The following is a 15486-nucleotide window of genomic DNA, read 5'->3' as shown; positions in this document are numbered from 1 at the left end:
TAACATGGATGCAAAACAAATATTCACACGTGTATATTAAACAGTCAATTTGAACAGTTTTCCTCCCCTTATAAAAATAGCTTAAAAATCTGACACATAATTAAGTACAGTGTACATTTCTCTCTTTTTTTAAATATTTTGCTTCTAAAATAGATTAATGAGAGGCTGGTATATTACTCCACTGCTCTTCCTTTTCTCCCTTGACAATGCCACACAAATGTTACACAAATTGCTCTTAAAGGCAACCAAAACCCCCAAGTTGCTATAGCTTGGATCCTTGTGTTCTTCCTTGTACGCCATTTTCGGGAATCAAAGTAAACCAAGGTTTTAAAAAGTCACAGTTTCAAAACCACACAAGTTTCCATCATACTCTTCCTAAGATTTAAAGACCATTCATTAAGATTCCAGATGAATGTCTGGAGTTACTGGAGTTTTCAGAGGCTGTTTATAGCACAACATATTGTTGAGCTCCAGTTTTATTTTCCCTTAGGTAGCCATTTGTAGTTTTTCAGCCATGGTGGGGAAACTACAGTTGGTTTGCTACTGGAGCAAAGACCTTGACAAATTTACCATCTTGTTATACTCCATATGCTACGAGTGTTTATCCCATATTTTCACATAGGTTAGTGTAAAATTAAAATAAATATGATAGATAACATAAACATACCTAATAATTAGGGAGGATGCCACAATTAGAGGACATAATCTGTTCGAAAAGAAATAGCTTTATGATAGTTGTATATTCAAGGAGAGATATTTAAAGTGTAAATAATTTTCTTAAAAAGATATATGTATATAGTAAAACTGAAAGGCAAAATATAGCTGACAAAATTACCAAGTGGTGATCAAAATCCAATTTACTAGTCAGAAGATTGACAAACTAATTCAAACTTGCTGAAAAAATTATGGTAATCTCAATAAGACCAGACATCGGCCAATTTAGTCCCTGCTTCAGGCTTTATCAAATTAATACATATGTTTGCAAACCCAGTTTTGTTTGTTTGTTGTTGTTTTTTTCTGGCGTAGTTAGCTAAATGCTAAGCTACTAGCATCTTTACGCTTCGTTTCGAAATTACTTGCCCCAACATTTCTTTGGGTTTCCTGCGAATTGTTAAAAGACAAACTTAGAAAAAAATGTTCTCCTGCTTCAGAAATATTGTTTTTGGAGTTGGAAAACGTAATGCCATTGTTCTCCATTGTGAGCAGAACACCGTTGGGCGAAAAAGGCTTCTAAGCTAAACAGAAATGATCAACAAATAACTTCATGCAAACTAGCATCGTTTTTCAAGTTTTGTGGAACTAACTAGGCTTAATTATAAAAATGGCATGGAAATCAAACAGTGTAACTGCAGACAATAGATCGACACTAGATATCAATATGTATGTTATATTAAGGACTCAAAAATAATTAAGGATTATTAAAAAACCAAAAAAACAAAAACAATCATAGAAACACCCATACAAACGTACCTTTCATCGGGATTGGGACATCCCCAATTATAGATGTAATATATATTCTTATTATTTTACAATTAGTAGGAATAATTGTTGCTTTTGTTTTTAAAATAAAAGCATATAGAGCATGTTTAACATTTGTGTGTTAATATTTTGAAACCATGGAATTTTTAGGGCCATTATAACCAAAAGATCCCAGTCTTTAGACTGTTAGCAGCCATTTAGTTCCGACTTTCCTGGGAAGGGACATCTTGTGCACAGAAACTTCATCTACGATCGTAAAGAGTGCAAGGGCAATGCCAGGATCATTGAAAAGGCGAAGCAGGGAAACAAGAGCATGCCCTAAGTGGCAGGGCAGACACATTAAACACAGAAGCATTTAGTATCGCACCAACCAAAACAACTAAACAAACAAAAACAAAACAAGAATCCACAATTCAGTATTTTTACATACAGAAGCATTTTGGGAACCTTAGGCAGGTCATACCAGAACAGATAAAAAGCATACCGGTGGTGAAAAGAAAAAAATTATAAAAAAATATCCAACAAGAGGCAGGAGTCATTGAACAGATTGTCACTTTTCCATGCTCCCCACACAGGCATGTTTTTTTCCCTTTAAACAAGACAAGCAATAAACCATCATTCCCAGTTATAATTTACGAGCTAAACAACACTGTACACGCACGAGAACAAGTGCACACGCATACAAAACACAGTCCCTCACAAACACACCTCCCACTGAACCATGGGACGCAAGTTATGGTGTGAGCGGTAAATAGCTTGTCCCCTGATACCAAAGGGTTGCAAAAAACGCAAACAGAAGGAGTGATATAAACCCTCAGCATTTGTAAGGACACTTGAAGAAAGATTGTTTTGTTTGGATTGATTAAATGTAGTTGCTATGTACCACTGTGTTTGCTGGTTATAGCTTTTTAAAGCATATAAAATAATAACTCTGTTGTTTATGACAAAAATAAATAACTGAAACATCTTGCAGCAGTTGTTAAAAAAGGTCACTTAATGTTTGTGTGTTTGTAGTACTATGTAAAAGATGCAAACTCAACAGCACAAGGAACTAGCAGTAAAAACCTTTAGCCTGAAACCATCATGCATTGCCATAGAAAAGACCAAAATGCATCCTCAGCAAACTTAATTTCCATCATGCCAATATAAATATTTAACTGTATACAAACAATACAGCATCACAATTTAGATTACGGATTACTCTTGATGAGTCTCCCATTCCGGACGAACCCCCAATCCAGGTTTGAATTCCAGAGTAGTGAATGAAATTTTTAAGTGCCTCAATCCTGAAACATGTCGGACTTCAATGGCAGAGGCCGTCAGATAATGGCAGTAAATGTTCGGAGAGCTCAGCACAGGCTCTGCTGTTCGCAAATATTTGCCTCTCGCATTTCATTTTGCCTCTTTTCCTGGAAAACAGCAGAATGTTTAACAACAAGGCCAACACTAAAAATGACACCCTGTGCTGTTAATCTGTGCACTGAACACTTTATGTTCCCCTGAAGTCAAGTATTGGCTTTGTAAGGAATTATGAAGGGATTCCATGTGAAATTACTGAAGTACTCCGTTTTTAATTTTTTTTTTTTTCCAAGGAGTGTTCGCTGTTTTACACAAAAAGGACACTTCATATAGCTAAATTCATCATGTTAAAGCATCAAAACCAGCAGTGCCCAGGCAACATCCCCATTCAGCAAACCCGAATGAACAATGAACACTTGCAGCTCACAGTAACACTGAAATTTTCAGAAAGGGGGTTTTTCAACCCCAGAGGGGGATTCATATAAAGGTTTCTTGGTGCGCAAAAATGTTTCATTTTCCCCAAAAGAGCAGCAGATGCATTTTTAGATTTTATAAGAAACAATGTTTCTTCTGACCAAACTTTTCTAAGAATTCCTGGAGAACCTACAGTTATAGGAATCCCCCATACAGCAAAGTAATAAGAAATATTACAACTTTTTTTTTTTTTTTGCTTGCATTTGCACTGCCAGAAAAAAAAAAAGAAAATGCAGTGATTGCATAGCAGTTGTCAGACGATCATTGTGGCAATGTCAGTTATGCTTGCAACACTCACCAAATTAAAGCCACAACAAAAGGATCCCCAAAATCAGAGCCATGTCTGTGTGTGTATGTTGCGTTAAATAACTTAGGCAGAGTTGGGAGAAAAAAAACCAACAAAAAAAAACATCAGGTTTCTGAAATTGCTGGTCATTTCATTCCTTCTCCATTTTGGTCAAACCAGACATTTTTTGGGTGTGATTGAGAAGTTCCTGTTAGAAGATTTATGAAAAGATTCAATTGTTTTAGTGAGTAGAGAGTTTTTCCTGGATCTTCCATGACAAACATGGCTCTGGTTTTGTAAAGTTGCCTGAAACTTAAATTGTACAATGTCACTCAGTGATTGTTTTACATCTTGAACTTGACTGAGACTTAGATCGACCTCTCATACCAGGTCACCTTGACCAAGTTGACCTAGTGTGAGAAACTTCACAATTCAGATTATTTTTGAAGATCCACCATTTGTGAGCTCCACCAGACATTTTTGCCTGAATCCCACTCCACCCTTTTTGGACCGCTAACAAAGGTAAGAACTGTAATGTTACTGGCCCATGTCAAAGTGGAGACAGATTTCCAGAAAGAGCTGGAAATCTTCACGTCCCCAGTGTTTTGAGTTAGTGAAAAACCAGATTAAGATAAAAATAAATCAATTAAATAAGTAGTTTCCTAAACTAAATAAAAACATTGTTCTTTTAAATTCAAGGTAGAACCAAGTCACATCACACTGATAAAAACATTGAGTGGTTGATAAATATTAGCCTGAATGATTAATTACAAAGTAACACAATTTTATTTGGTGCTAATTTGTCCTCAAAATATTGGCATCGTTAAACTATGCTATGAATGAGCATTTAGATATGTTAAATATTTTATCTTTATTAAATTAGCAATACAAGATTAAATTGAAAATTATAACTCCTCCTTTTCAACACATAAAAAGAATGTGTGATTCAGGACTGATGTCTGTTTACACAATATAAGAGCATTATAAACTATGTCAGGACAGAACTGATGCTGTACCACTTCCTAAAGGGAATGTCGTGTCTGGACATATATTTACCCTCTACCTGATAACTGAGGCGGGTGGAGAAGAAATGGGCGTGAGAATTGATGAAGCAGTGAAGTGGCCTGGAGCGTCTTTAAAAAACCCTGGAAGCTGAAGATTTCCAAACGTCTATCTAAATTAAATACTTAAAATGTTGAATCTATTTTTACCACTTGCTTCTCTTCCTGTGTAATCTTAGATTTTTTTTCTGCAATTCTGAATTTCCTGCATATTTTATTTAGAAATCCTCTCAGTCAGGTAAGACTGGCCTTAACTTCTGTTTCGCTTCATTTTGGTGAATGTTCTCAAACCTGTTGTGTACAGTTTGAGTGCGTTTCTAAAACCCAGACAATGACCAAGTGAACAACTGACTCTACAAATCTATATGCAACTGGGCCACCTACGTCCCCGATTGCAGACGGAGGGCTAATATTCTGAAGCAGGATCTTAAAAACACTCGTTAAAAGCAGCTCTGCAAAGAGGCCATGGTTCCTGCAGCGCAAATATAAACAAAGAGAGGAATCTGCCTTAAACTGTTATGAGAACTATTAAAAAGGTTCCTGCAGCCTGAAACAACCTGTAATGTCACATTATCAGAAATTATTTTCTCATCTCTCCAAGCTTGTCCGGTTTTATGAAGCTTTGGCTTTTCTTGCTCGTGGTGACATTTTATCCTCAGACTTGACAACTCCATTGGCAGCTCCTCCTAGCAAGACGAGTTGAGTGAAAAATTAGTAATTATAGCAGGTAAGCTGAGCTGCAGCAAGCAGGAAACACTGCATCTGTGCACACTTACCCTTGGTAGATTCTCTTTTATGAGGCTTGCTCTTTGGGCTCACTGTCTTCTTCTTTGATGCTTGGATTTGGCTGTGCTCTCTCCACTTTTTTAACTGGAAATTAATGAACTTCCACATCATCCAGGCCTGCGTCAGACAGATGGCTGCTAGGCAGGTCATCCTGAGAGGATACAGTTTACTTTATTTTACTCCCATCTGGATGTTTGCTGAGTATACACTGAAGCACTGAGAGCTTTTTCTTGGGCCTACCTGACGGTGAGCACATTAAAGTTGCCTTCTGCCAAGGAAAAACCGTGGTTTTCCGTACGGGGCAGACCAAAACCAAATGTCAGCACTGACAGCGTGAGGGTGAGGAGTCGGGCAATGACAAAAAGCAGCGCCCACAAGGTGAAGCTGGAGCCAAAAATAAATGGTGCTGTTAAATACCATTGCGCCATATTTAAAAAAATGAATGAGAATAAAACAAATACCCTTTTTGCTTGTTTTCGTCACTGAAGTAGAAAAGGCGTGAAGCGTGGAACAAAAGTTCGACCAAGTAGTGAGGGACCAGCAGCACCAGGCCCAGTCGGTGGAGGCTGAAAAACAAACAGGGACGCCAGTGAAGAATCAGCCAAAGACGAAAAACTCAACGTCCGGGTTCAAATACATTTTTTAGGATCAAGTTTCACACTTTTCTGTACCTGATCCCTTTTTAAGATATCTATACAAAAGTTAAACAAGACCCTTTTATGGACCTAACCAAGACCCGCCCACAACCGACCTAGAAAATCCCACGAGGCCGCAAGTCTCACAAACAAAGCCTCGCGGCCCATTGTTTCTAAACATGGCGTCTTCCACTTCGACTGATTCTCTGCAGTGTATTTCTGACTCGATTAGTGCATCATTTCTACCGGATTTTCACAATATATCAGCTACTACAATAAACAGAGGAACTAACAAGTTCATGTCATCTTTTTTGAATGAGATCAAGGTGTTTGAACCACACGATGCCTCCAACATTGTGCACATCACAGCAAAATGCTTTCGCTCGATGAGGAAAACGGCAGATCCACACACCCTCTACATCAATATAGCTGTGGACAAGATCACTGATGCCTATTGTTCTTGCAGGGCTGGGTAAGTCGGGCATTCGTTGTTTTGTAGGCTACTTTTGAAATCAGTGGGTGATTCCTGTGGTTTGTTGGCAAATGTTTGAGTGAACCTAGGCCTGGTACACTGTACTTGGTGCTAGAGTGGCTAACACCAGTAACAGTTTAGTCCAAAGCCTTTTCTGCTAAAATAAAATCTTTAGTGTACGGTATGTCAGATACAGTACACATTGCATATTGATCTGTTTAGCTAACATAAGACTGTGTAGCAGACAGACTTCTTCAAGGTGCAGAAGTTGTATCAGTATTGCCATTATGCTGTACTTAGCAAACGAGAAGCGTGTGTTTGTGAGACGGCCACCCACGCGGTAGCCGTAAAAATAGAATGGGCATCAGCCAATGAAACGCGGCTCCTGTGGTAAGGTCCACTGAAGTCCTGCTTTGAATACAGAATCTGTGAAAACCTGAGGATGAAGGGGTAAACAGATGGATAATGGTCAAATTAAATATAGACTAGATGGACAGATGCGTTGGAAGGGATGCATGGATGGACTAAAGCAGATGTATGGATGAGTCTCTGGTTCATTGATACCTGGACGGAAAAAGAGATGGAGAAATCAAGATATGGATAATTTGATAATGAATGGAAAGATGATTTGCACATGGAGTGTCAAAGGGGTAGATGGATATTTTGATGGATGGATAAACAGAAAGGGAAAGTTGGTTATTACACAAATTAAATTTTAGTCCTTATTCCAAAATTTTGTGATTTTGGAATAATCACAAAATTGATAACAATGGAAAAATGTAAGGTTTGTTGCTTAGTTTTTAAGTACTGCTAAATAAATAAACTTGCCTTTCTTAGGAAGATGGACAAATGGATGGACACGTCAATGAATGAATGAACAGAAGGGCAAATCGGTAAAAGGATGAATGGTTGAATGGTCAAACTCCTGGATGAACAAATCAATAGATTGTTCAAAGGAAGGTTGATTGAACTGACGGACAAATGGACACCCTGTCAACTAAAGTGAAGACTTAAAATGTACCACCTTCCATAAGCAGTAACTACAGAACAAGCCTATGGGCTCGACAGCATCCCTGCATCTGAGATCAATAATGCTGAAGGAAAAAAGATTAGCAAAGAGAACAGACTCCAAAGCCTGAAACAGTGAGGTCTGAGGTCAAAAAGCTTTTGGAAAGCTTCTGGTGTTGAAATCTATAGGCCAGGAAAAGGTGGCTGACCTGACTTTAAAAATGAAGAACATAATATGAGTGCATGCACGGAGAAGAGGGTACTGCAGGAATGGAGCAACTATTAAAACTTCATAAGTAATTAATTACAGAGAGCAGATTAGTGTCAGTCAGCAGGCTTGTTGTCCGGATGATTAAAAACATTCAAACTATCTCTTTAGAAGCTGCTTAGAGATCATAGGATTGATTTAATGAAGGTATTATTCTACTTGTAAAATTCTCAAAGCAAATAATAACCCCTCTGACTTACTTTAAGATGTAGGCACCAGAAATGTGGACAACATAAAGGCAAATGTAATAAAGCTGGCGGGGGATGTCCTCCTATGGAAATTAAACAGATAAGGAGAGCTACTGTTAGTATAAGCAGAATTTCACATAAGCATAAAGGTAGGTAAACACAGCTGTTATTAAAAATACATAAAATAAAAAAATTAGCACAGACCAACCTCACCTTTCGCACTTTTTGAAAGTACAGCTCAGGAAGCGCATGGAGCCAATAGGCAATTTGGCAAATGTAGAAGAATTTAACCTGAAAACTAAAGAGAAAATAGGTTGAGCAATAAACAAGAGACTAAGACACGCTAGTTTTATTTTATACATGTAGAAGATTTTTGTTTCTACCAACTGAAATTCAGAGAAATGCAGAGACAAGCTTAGAGATGAATAAGCAAATTTTTAACACTAAAAAAACCCAGAACATTTTGTTTAACAAAAGGAAAAACTCTGCAAGAAAACAATTTCAAACTGTGCTTCATCAGAGTTACATTAAAATAAACTTTTAACATGATTCCACAGTGTGACCTTATACTACACAGCTCTCAAAGGCATCTTTACTTACACCATGTTAGTGTGTGGGTACCCCTCCCATAAGAAAGTGGGGTTTGTTGCAAACTCCTCCTGTCAAAGTAAAAAGTTAAACCCCTATAAAGATGAAGCCTCGTACGACATGCAATAATGTTTTGGTGACTCCTGAGTTTTGTACCGCTGTTAGGATGCTGCAGCCCCAGATAAAGGAGAACAGGTAGAACGCTGCTAGCTGGCCAGACTCATTAAACTTGCTGTGTTTGGTCTTCGACAGGTGCAACCTCCTATTAATTTTCTGAAACGGAGAATAAACACACAACACGAACATAATTACACAGATCGCAGATCATTATGGGGCTGTGGGCAGTAGCTATGAGGGAACAGTGCATGGAAAGTTCAAGAGAAATTCAACTGGAAGCAATAAACTAACAGCTTCTAGTGGTGGCCTAGTAAAAAATGAAAATTTCCCTAATCTAAATCAACTCAAACTTAACAAAGATTTTTTTTTTTCTTTTTTTACACAGACATTAATAAATAAATAATCGCTCCTGGAAGACTTTGTGAGCAACATGTACACTCTTTCTTCAAAAGTAAAAATAAACAATAATGATTATAATAGGAAGGTTTTGGACTTCATTTGTTTCAAGTTGAGTAGATTCACTTGAATTTGCATTAGTCCACATAGCCAAAAGCATGGTTCTTTAATAAGAAAATAAGATAAGCCTGAAGCTTCTCTACTGCAGGTAAAAAATGTCTGCTAAGTACTTTACAGAACCCAGCTTAAAAATACCCCAATAAAACCTGCAGTGTTGTTAGTTCTTTTACTTTCTTAATTTTAATAATGCATGATCTTTATAATGTAATAGTCTGTCGTTTCTTTTAACCTCTTTTTGAAACAACTGCATTTGTTATAGTAGAAACACAAATGAATAAAGAAAAAAAATAAGCAAAAGCTGCTTGAGGACATTTTTGTTTCTGATTAAAAAAAATGTTTTTCAGAACAAGAGCAGTACAACTAAAATAAATAACAATAGTGTGACATTAAAAAACAATCTTAAAACATTCTATTGCAAACAAAGTATATTGCATATTTTTGTTTGGAAAGGAGGCATATGCATGACTGCAAGCACATACAAATAGAAAAATCCAATCACAAAGCTTATGAATCAGCCCTTTGAAGTGAAGTGAGAAGGGTTCTTTCTGGATTACTGCAGTATGAACAGGTTCATCTGATGGCCGTTTTAATAGATACACGGAAAAGAGTCTTATGAAGAGAGAAGGTACGCTTTAAAGCATGTTCCACTTTTTATATTGTAATCTTTGAATTACTGTCATGCTTTGATCATTTTGGATAAAGGGAAAAGAAGAAAAAAACAGACTTTTATTAGGTGAATAAAGCTTCCATCAGTCCTTATGAGTCACTTAAAAATATAAATATATGTGACGTTTTTCCTCGGGCATACATTTTTGATAAACAATTTGTGAGAAAAGTGGCGTCTAACTCTACTCACATCGAGAATATATTCTTGAATCAAGGCGTGAAGGATGACTGCTATGAGCAGGTAGAAAAACACTGTAGCCACATCTTTAGGGCCATACTGGTACAGGTTTATTGGCTCGCTTTTCTCATCTGCAGAGAGAAGGAAATCAGATTATTAAAAATAACCTTAAGGTATAAAAATTAAGAAACAGGAATGAGCAGAAATGTAGCAAACAATCTTACCAAGAACTTGAGTTACATTGTACTGGACTGTGATGAACATGATGGCAAACTTTGCCGTGACCTGGAGTGATAAGAAATTGGAATTAATTTTATTGCTTCAGTTTTCATCGCTGACGTTTTTTAAAATCACTTTGTGGTTTACTAAGCTTCCTTGGATACAAACCAAAAACCTTTTTTTCTTTTTAAAGATTGCCATGTATCATTAAATGTATCCATGTTTTTTCAAACTTTTTTTCCTATGAATGCAAATTGGCACCATGACAGATTTAGATTACAATAATTAGACAAGATTCTGTGTAGCTGCTTTGATACAATCCTCCACTGATGTTCCTTGAACACAAAGTGGTCTATTTGCTTTGAAAGACATCAGTAACATCAGTTCTGACTAAACATAAATATTCAACAGTTTTCTGAGCTTTTAGCTTGTTAAATGTGGGTTTTGGTTATTGAAGTCACTTTTAAGAAAAAAAAAAAAAAAAGAGTCTTTCCTTCCAAACCCACATATGCAAACTGGAATTTTAGATAATAAAAGTAATAGCAAAACTAAAATAGCAGACAATGAAATAAAAACACTTTTCTTATCTTTCCACAATCTTAGCTCCTTAAATTTCAGCTTTTGTGAAATTTTGATCAAAAAACAAACACAGAAAAGCTTATGTGTACTCCATTTATATGTGCAATACTTTTCTTTATGGTATTAACCCAGCCTGGAAAGAAGCCTGATTCTGATCATTTTAGGGGGTTTGTGTGTTTAAAGTTACTCAAAATCCATCAAAAATATTTTCTTCTCTGTCCCATTTCCACCCATCCCAATTACTCAAATTAGTAGATTGACTGCACCTTTCATTACATATATATATATATATATATATATGAAAAAAATAAAACATAACATTTTAAAGATTGGAAACCAATTACAAAATTGAGTTTGATAAGATCCAATAAATCCACTGTACCATATAGTCAAGATTACCCTCAATAAATGAAACTGTCAAAGCATACAGTACCTGCCTGCTCATTTAGCAGCATGCGTGTGATTTAAGCACCTCTGAAAGAACCTGAATTCACAAACTATCCTAATTGGGACCTATAGAGATATCCAGGAGCTGCCTGGAGGGGTAAATAAGTGAGGAGGTACATCACTCCTGCCACAGTTACATCTTGTAGGTTGTGTGTGTTGCACTTTAAATTAAGTATGTAAAAATGACATTTATAATGACAATAGTTTAATTTAAAAATGGATCGTAGAAGTCTGAATGATGCATTTGGGGTGGGGACAGGTTAGTGAGAGAAAAGCTTTTTGGTTTTATTCAACCGTAGCGGAGTACTTGTCAGCTTTAGTCGCAGCCTCCAGACAGACATTCAGTCTGATCAACTTGCTGACCAAAGCATTGGTTAGCTACAGTGGAAGGCGGTGAATCAGCAGAGAGAGAGCCAGCGGGCCTCCTGCACATCTTCTTTGGCAATCAGAGACACGCGAGAAGGGAAGGAGACACGCTAGCGCCCTGCTGCTGAGTACTGCTGTCATGTGAGCTAACGTCAGCTAGCAGCGGCTAACAGCTCCACTCACACACCGAGTACCTCAAACATTAGGCCGAGGAGGATGATCATGGCCAAACAGGAAACCATGTCGGCGTGATTCTGGATCACAAACTCGTGGCTCAGCACCGGTGGGCTCTTGTTTTTCTTGCGGAACCCCATGGCTCATCGACACGACTCTGCCTCCCTCTGGTTCCGCTGCTGCTGCTGCTGCTGCTGCTGTGGCCGCTGGCCTGTTCGTCTCAGCCGAAGGATGCTATCCCTGCGGGGTGAAGATCCCTCCGCTACAATCCGCAAACACAGACAACCACTCGCTGCTGGGCTGTTTAAAAACAGTCATGAAGCAGCAAAGCACATCACCCACTTTCTTCCTCCTGCCTGCTAAAGTCAGATGAGGGGCCCTCCCACTTCAGAGCCCCATTCATGAACCGCCCAGAGTCGTTGACGTAGAGGAGAACCCTACGCCGTGATGTCATCACTTACTTCACGTACGCGTTCTGTGTTCTAATGTTTTTGAAAGTGAAGAGATAACGGTCAGGCTAGTACGAAAGAGAATTAGAGCTACTGACTTTTATTATTTTATTTAATCTCAGAATCCGGATTCCTCCCCCACCCCCCACCTATCATAATTCAGATTTTAATGCAGATGGCACCTAGGATCAACCATCTTTAATGAGAGAGCTGTGAGTTGTGTAAGGAGGAGAATCGGGAGGGTCATAATGGATTGAAATGACATTTTACGTGACCTATTAACGTCAAAATACCCAGAAAGAAATCTGAATTCTGACTGGGCCTAATCATCTTCTACAGTTTTGAAATCATAGTCTATGTAAAAATAACAGGGACTACCCTTCTAAAGAGAATAGTTGTCAATTCAATTCATAAATACTTTGTACACCCAAAAGAGAAATTAAATGTAATAAATGAAGTTTCTTCAAAGTTGTCTTAGCTGCTGTGCAAGAATTATATCATGTAGCAGTAGGTATCACAGCAAATCTGGAAAAGCCTCTGACTGAGAATGCTCTATTGTTGTATCATTTTAGGATTGCAGTAGTTTTTCATCATCTTGATGCAGTTTTCCTTTAAAACAGAGGTTTTTTGTTGCTGAAGCACAAACTGACTCACTGTATTATTTTGAATTACTGCTGGCAAAAATTCCTTTCATAAGAATATGAAAGGAAGTTTCATATTCTTCCTATATAATTATTTCACATAAAAAGTATGCTTAGCCTGGTGCATATTTGTTTATGACTTCAACGTGGCAAAGTAGACTGATCAGGTGGTCCTGTGAGGTTTTTCACTTCTTCAAATGGTATATTTCAACTCAAATGTCACTTACAATCCTCAGGAGGGGAGACTGCATCAAAGAGCCAAATTGATAAAGCATGTTTCTTTGCTTAGATTGATACATCATTGGCATTTATCTTTTTTATTTACTAAATGTAGTTGTATTGGATTTATATGCAGTTTGATGACATTTAACAGCTCTGCTTTTTTGTCCTTTATTACAGTGACCGGAAGTTGCACTTGTTTTGGCATTACATTGGTGTCGCCTGAGAGGTATGTCCATTTACAATTCTAAACCGTTTTTAATGCAAATATTTTAGTACTTATGAACATACATGTTCATAATCAGTTTAGATGTATAATTTTTAAGCTCATTACTGTCCAAAGTTGTCAATGTAATGTTACGGAATAAATGTACGTAGCACATTTAGCTACCAAGCAACCTAACTGCTCACAATTATTTTTAACCAACCGTTACTTAGTTTATTGTTAAAAGGAGTCCCTATTCATCAATAAAATACAAGATTATTAATTTGTCTTTCTTACTTTGTCTTGAAATTAAACTTAAAGCCGAACATACGGCACATATACTATATTTTATTTCTGATTCAAAGGTATTTCACTCGAGGGAATGGGTTGTAAACAGTAGAGGGCAGTATTAGACAGAATGCGTGCTACAACACTTGCTGGTATGTGAAGGAAAAATGGCGCATGTTTTTCTGTTATTCCCAGCCCGGCTAGCTCAGTCGGTAGAGCATGAGACTCTTAATCTCAGGGTCGTGGGTTCGAGCCCCACGTTGGGCGCTCAAATTTTTTATTCCCTAGAATTTTAAATGCAGGCCTCAGTTGTCTTAGTGTAGATACGAAGAAAACTTAGTACAAAAATATGTTTGACTAGGCATGATTAAACCTGGTATTTATAGAGCAATTTTTCATTTCTTTAATGTTTCATGTTATTTAAATACCTTGCAACAATTCTGGGAGTATCTGTCAAACAGTTATTCCCTCTTTTCCAATAACACAACTCTTATTTTCTCAAGTTGAAAACTTATGAACTGAAAAAGCACTACAAATATTTAATAAAAGAATAACTGATAAGACAATCACAATTGTGCTATAAGCAAACACAGGAAATAAATAGGAAATGTTTGAAAAACCTAGGACAAACAATAACTACTTAATGTTTAACTTCCAAACGGTGATTAAAACCTAAAATAATGGTAAGTGCATTGCAAACAATATATAGTGCCGATATAGATAAACATTGGACATCGAAAAGTTTTGAATAATAAATATATTAGCAAATACATAAATAAAATAAATGTTAATTTTCACTTCAAGTATAAAAAACCCCCTAAAAAACAAAATATCTGAATGAATATACTTTACAATATATGGACATGCTTCTCAAGTAACACCCTTTTTTATGGGTCGTATGTAGGGCTGTTTGGTAGAACAGTTGTTAGCACTAAAATGTTACAATAATGTGTTTGGTTCAAATCCCAGCCTCCTTTTGCATGAAGTTTGAGTGTTCCCTCTGGCTTCTTCAGGTTCCTTTCACAGTCTAAAAACATGCATGCATGTAAATTAGTCTCTCTAAATGAGCAGAGAGTTATTAGTGGTTAATTCTGTGTGTACTTGTGATGGATTAGTGACATATCCAGAGAGAGTACCTCACCTCTTGCTCAATGACAGCTAGAGAGAGGCACCATCCCCCCCACAACCCTGAAATGATAAGTGGGTGTAGACAATCGATGGATGCTCTCATGTATTGTTGCAAGAGACTTCATTTGAGGGTTTTATTACCTGTAGACCATAGTAATGAAAATTAAATTAAATGACTGTTTGAAATATATCACTCTGTATAATTAGCTTGCTGATTTTTGAATTAAATTACTGAAATACAGGGAGTTTACAATGATTTTCTTATTTATTGAGATTTACCTATATTTGCTACAATCCCTTACAAAGCATAATACTGTCACAAGATACGCTGTCAGCTTAGTGTGAGACTTTTATTGGGATTTATATCTACAATGTGTTTGATCCCACCCCCATTGAAATGCTCTTTTGGCTATGTCATCATTAAACAAACATTACAGCCGTGTGGAAATCTCCTGAAGCCCCAAAGAGGCAGCAAAAATAAGGTACAGGAAAACCTAATTAAACAACCATTAGCAACTGAAATGCTAATCATAATTCAGATGTTGGATAAATACATTTGTGTTTGGTTGTCTGCTTCTGGGTGACCTTTTTATTTGCCAAGGTTATGACTTCCGTAACTATATTGAATTATGTTTAAATGTCATGTTAGTTTATTTGATTCCCTTCACAACAAGCTGTAGTGTAAGCCAGTGTAGATCATTTATCACTTGCAGCTTAATTCCCCCTTTTTGCATACTTAATAGGTGCAGA

The 15486-nt window shown here is 37.0% G+C and overlaps 1 protein-coding gene and 1 non-coding gene across 2 annotated transcripts; one reads left to right on the top strand and one right to left on the bottom strand.

Moving 5' to 3' along the window:
* Positions 1 to 3025: 3025 nt before the first annotated feature.
* Positions 3026 to 12246, bottom strand: zgc:113278 (Translocating chain-associated membrane protein 1-like 1-like). The gene is made up of 11 exons (XM_044113805.1): positions 11827 to 12246; positions 10246 to 10306; positions 10034 to 10152; positions 8701 to 8817; positions 8557 to 8615; positions 8170 to 8254; positions 7969 to 8039; positions 5847 to 5951; positions 5626 to 5769; positions 5376 to 5536; positions 3026 to 5285 (listed from the first exon to the last, which is right to left on the bottom strand). Exons 1-11 carry the CDS (start codon positions 11944 to 11946, stop codon positions 5212 to 5214), a joined length of 1116 nt encoding a protein of 371 aa, XP_043969740.1. The 5' UTR covers positions 11947 to 12246; the 3' UTR covers positions 3026 to 5211.
* A 1556-nt stretch (positions 12247 to 13802) lies between these two features.
* trnak-cuu lies at positions 13803 to 13875 on the top strand. Its single transcript has one exon. It is a non-coding gene; the product is annotated as a tRNA-Lys (tRNA).
* Positions 13876 to 15486: the final 1611 nt, after the last annotated feature.

This window comes from Gambusia affinis, linkage group LG01, assembly GCF_019740435.1.
Source record: "Gambusia affinis linkage group LG01, SWU_Gaff_1.0, whole genome shotgun sequence".
Lineage (NCBI taxonomy): Eukaryota > Metazoa > Chordata > Actinopteri > Cyprinodontiformes > Poeciliidae > Gambusia > Gambusia affinis.
Note: the sequence above shows the minus strand (reverse complement) of the source record. Positions and strands in the feature narration are given on the sequence as shown.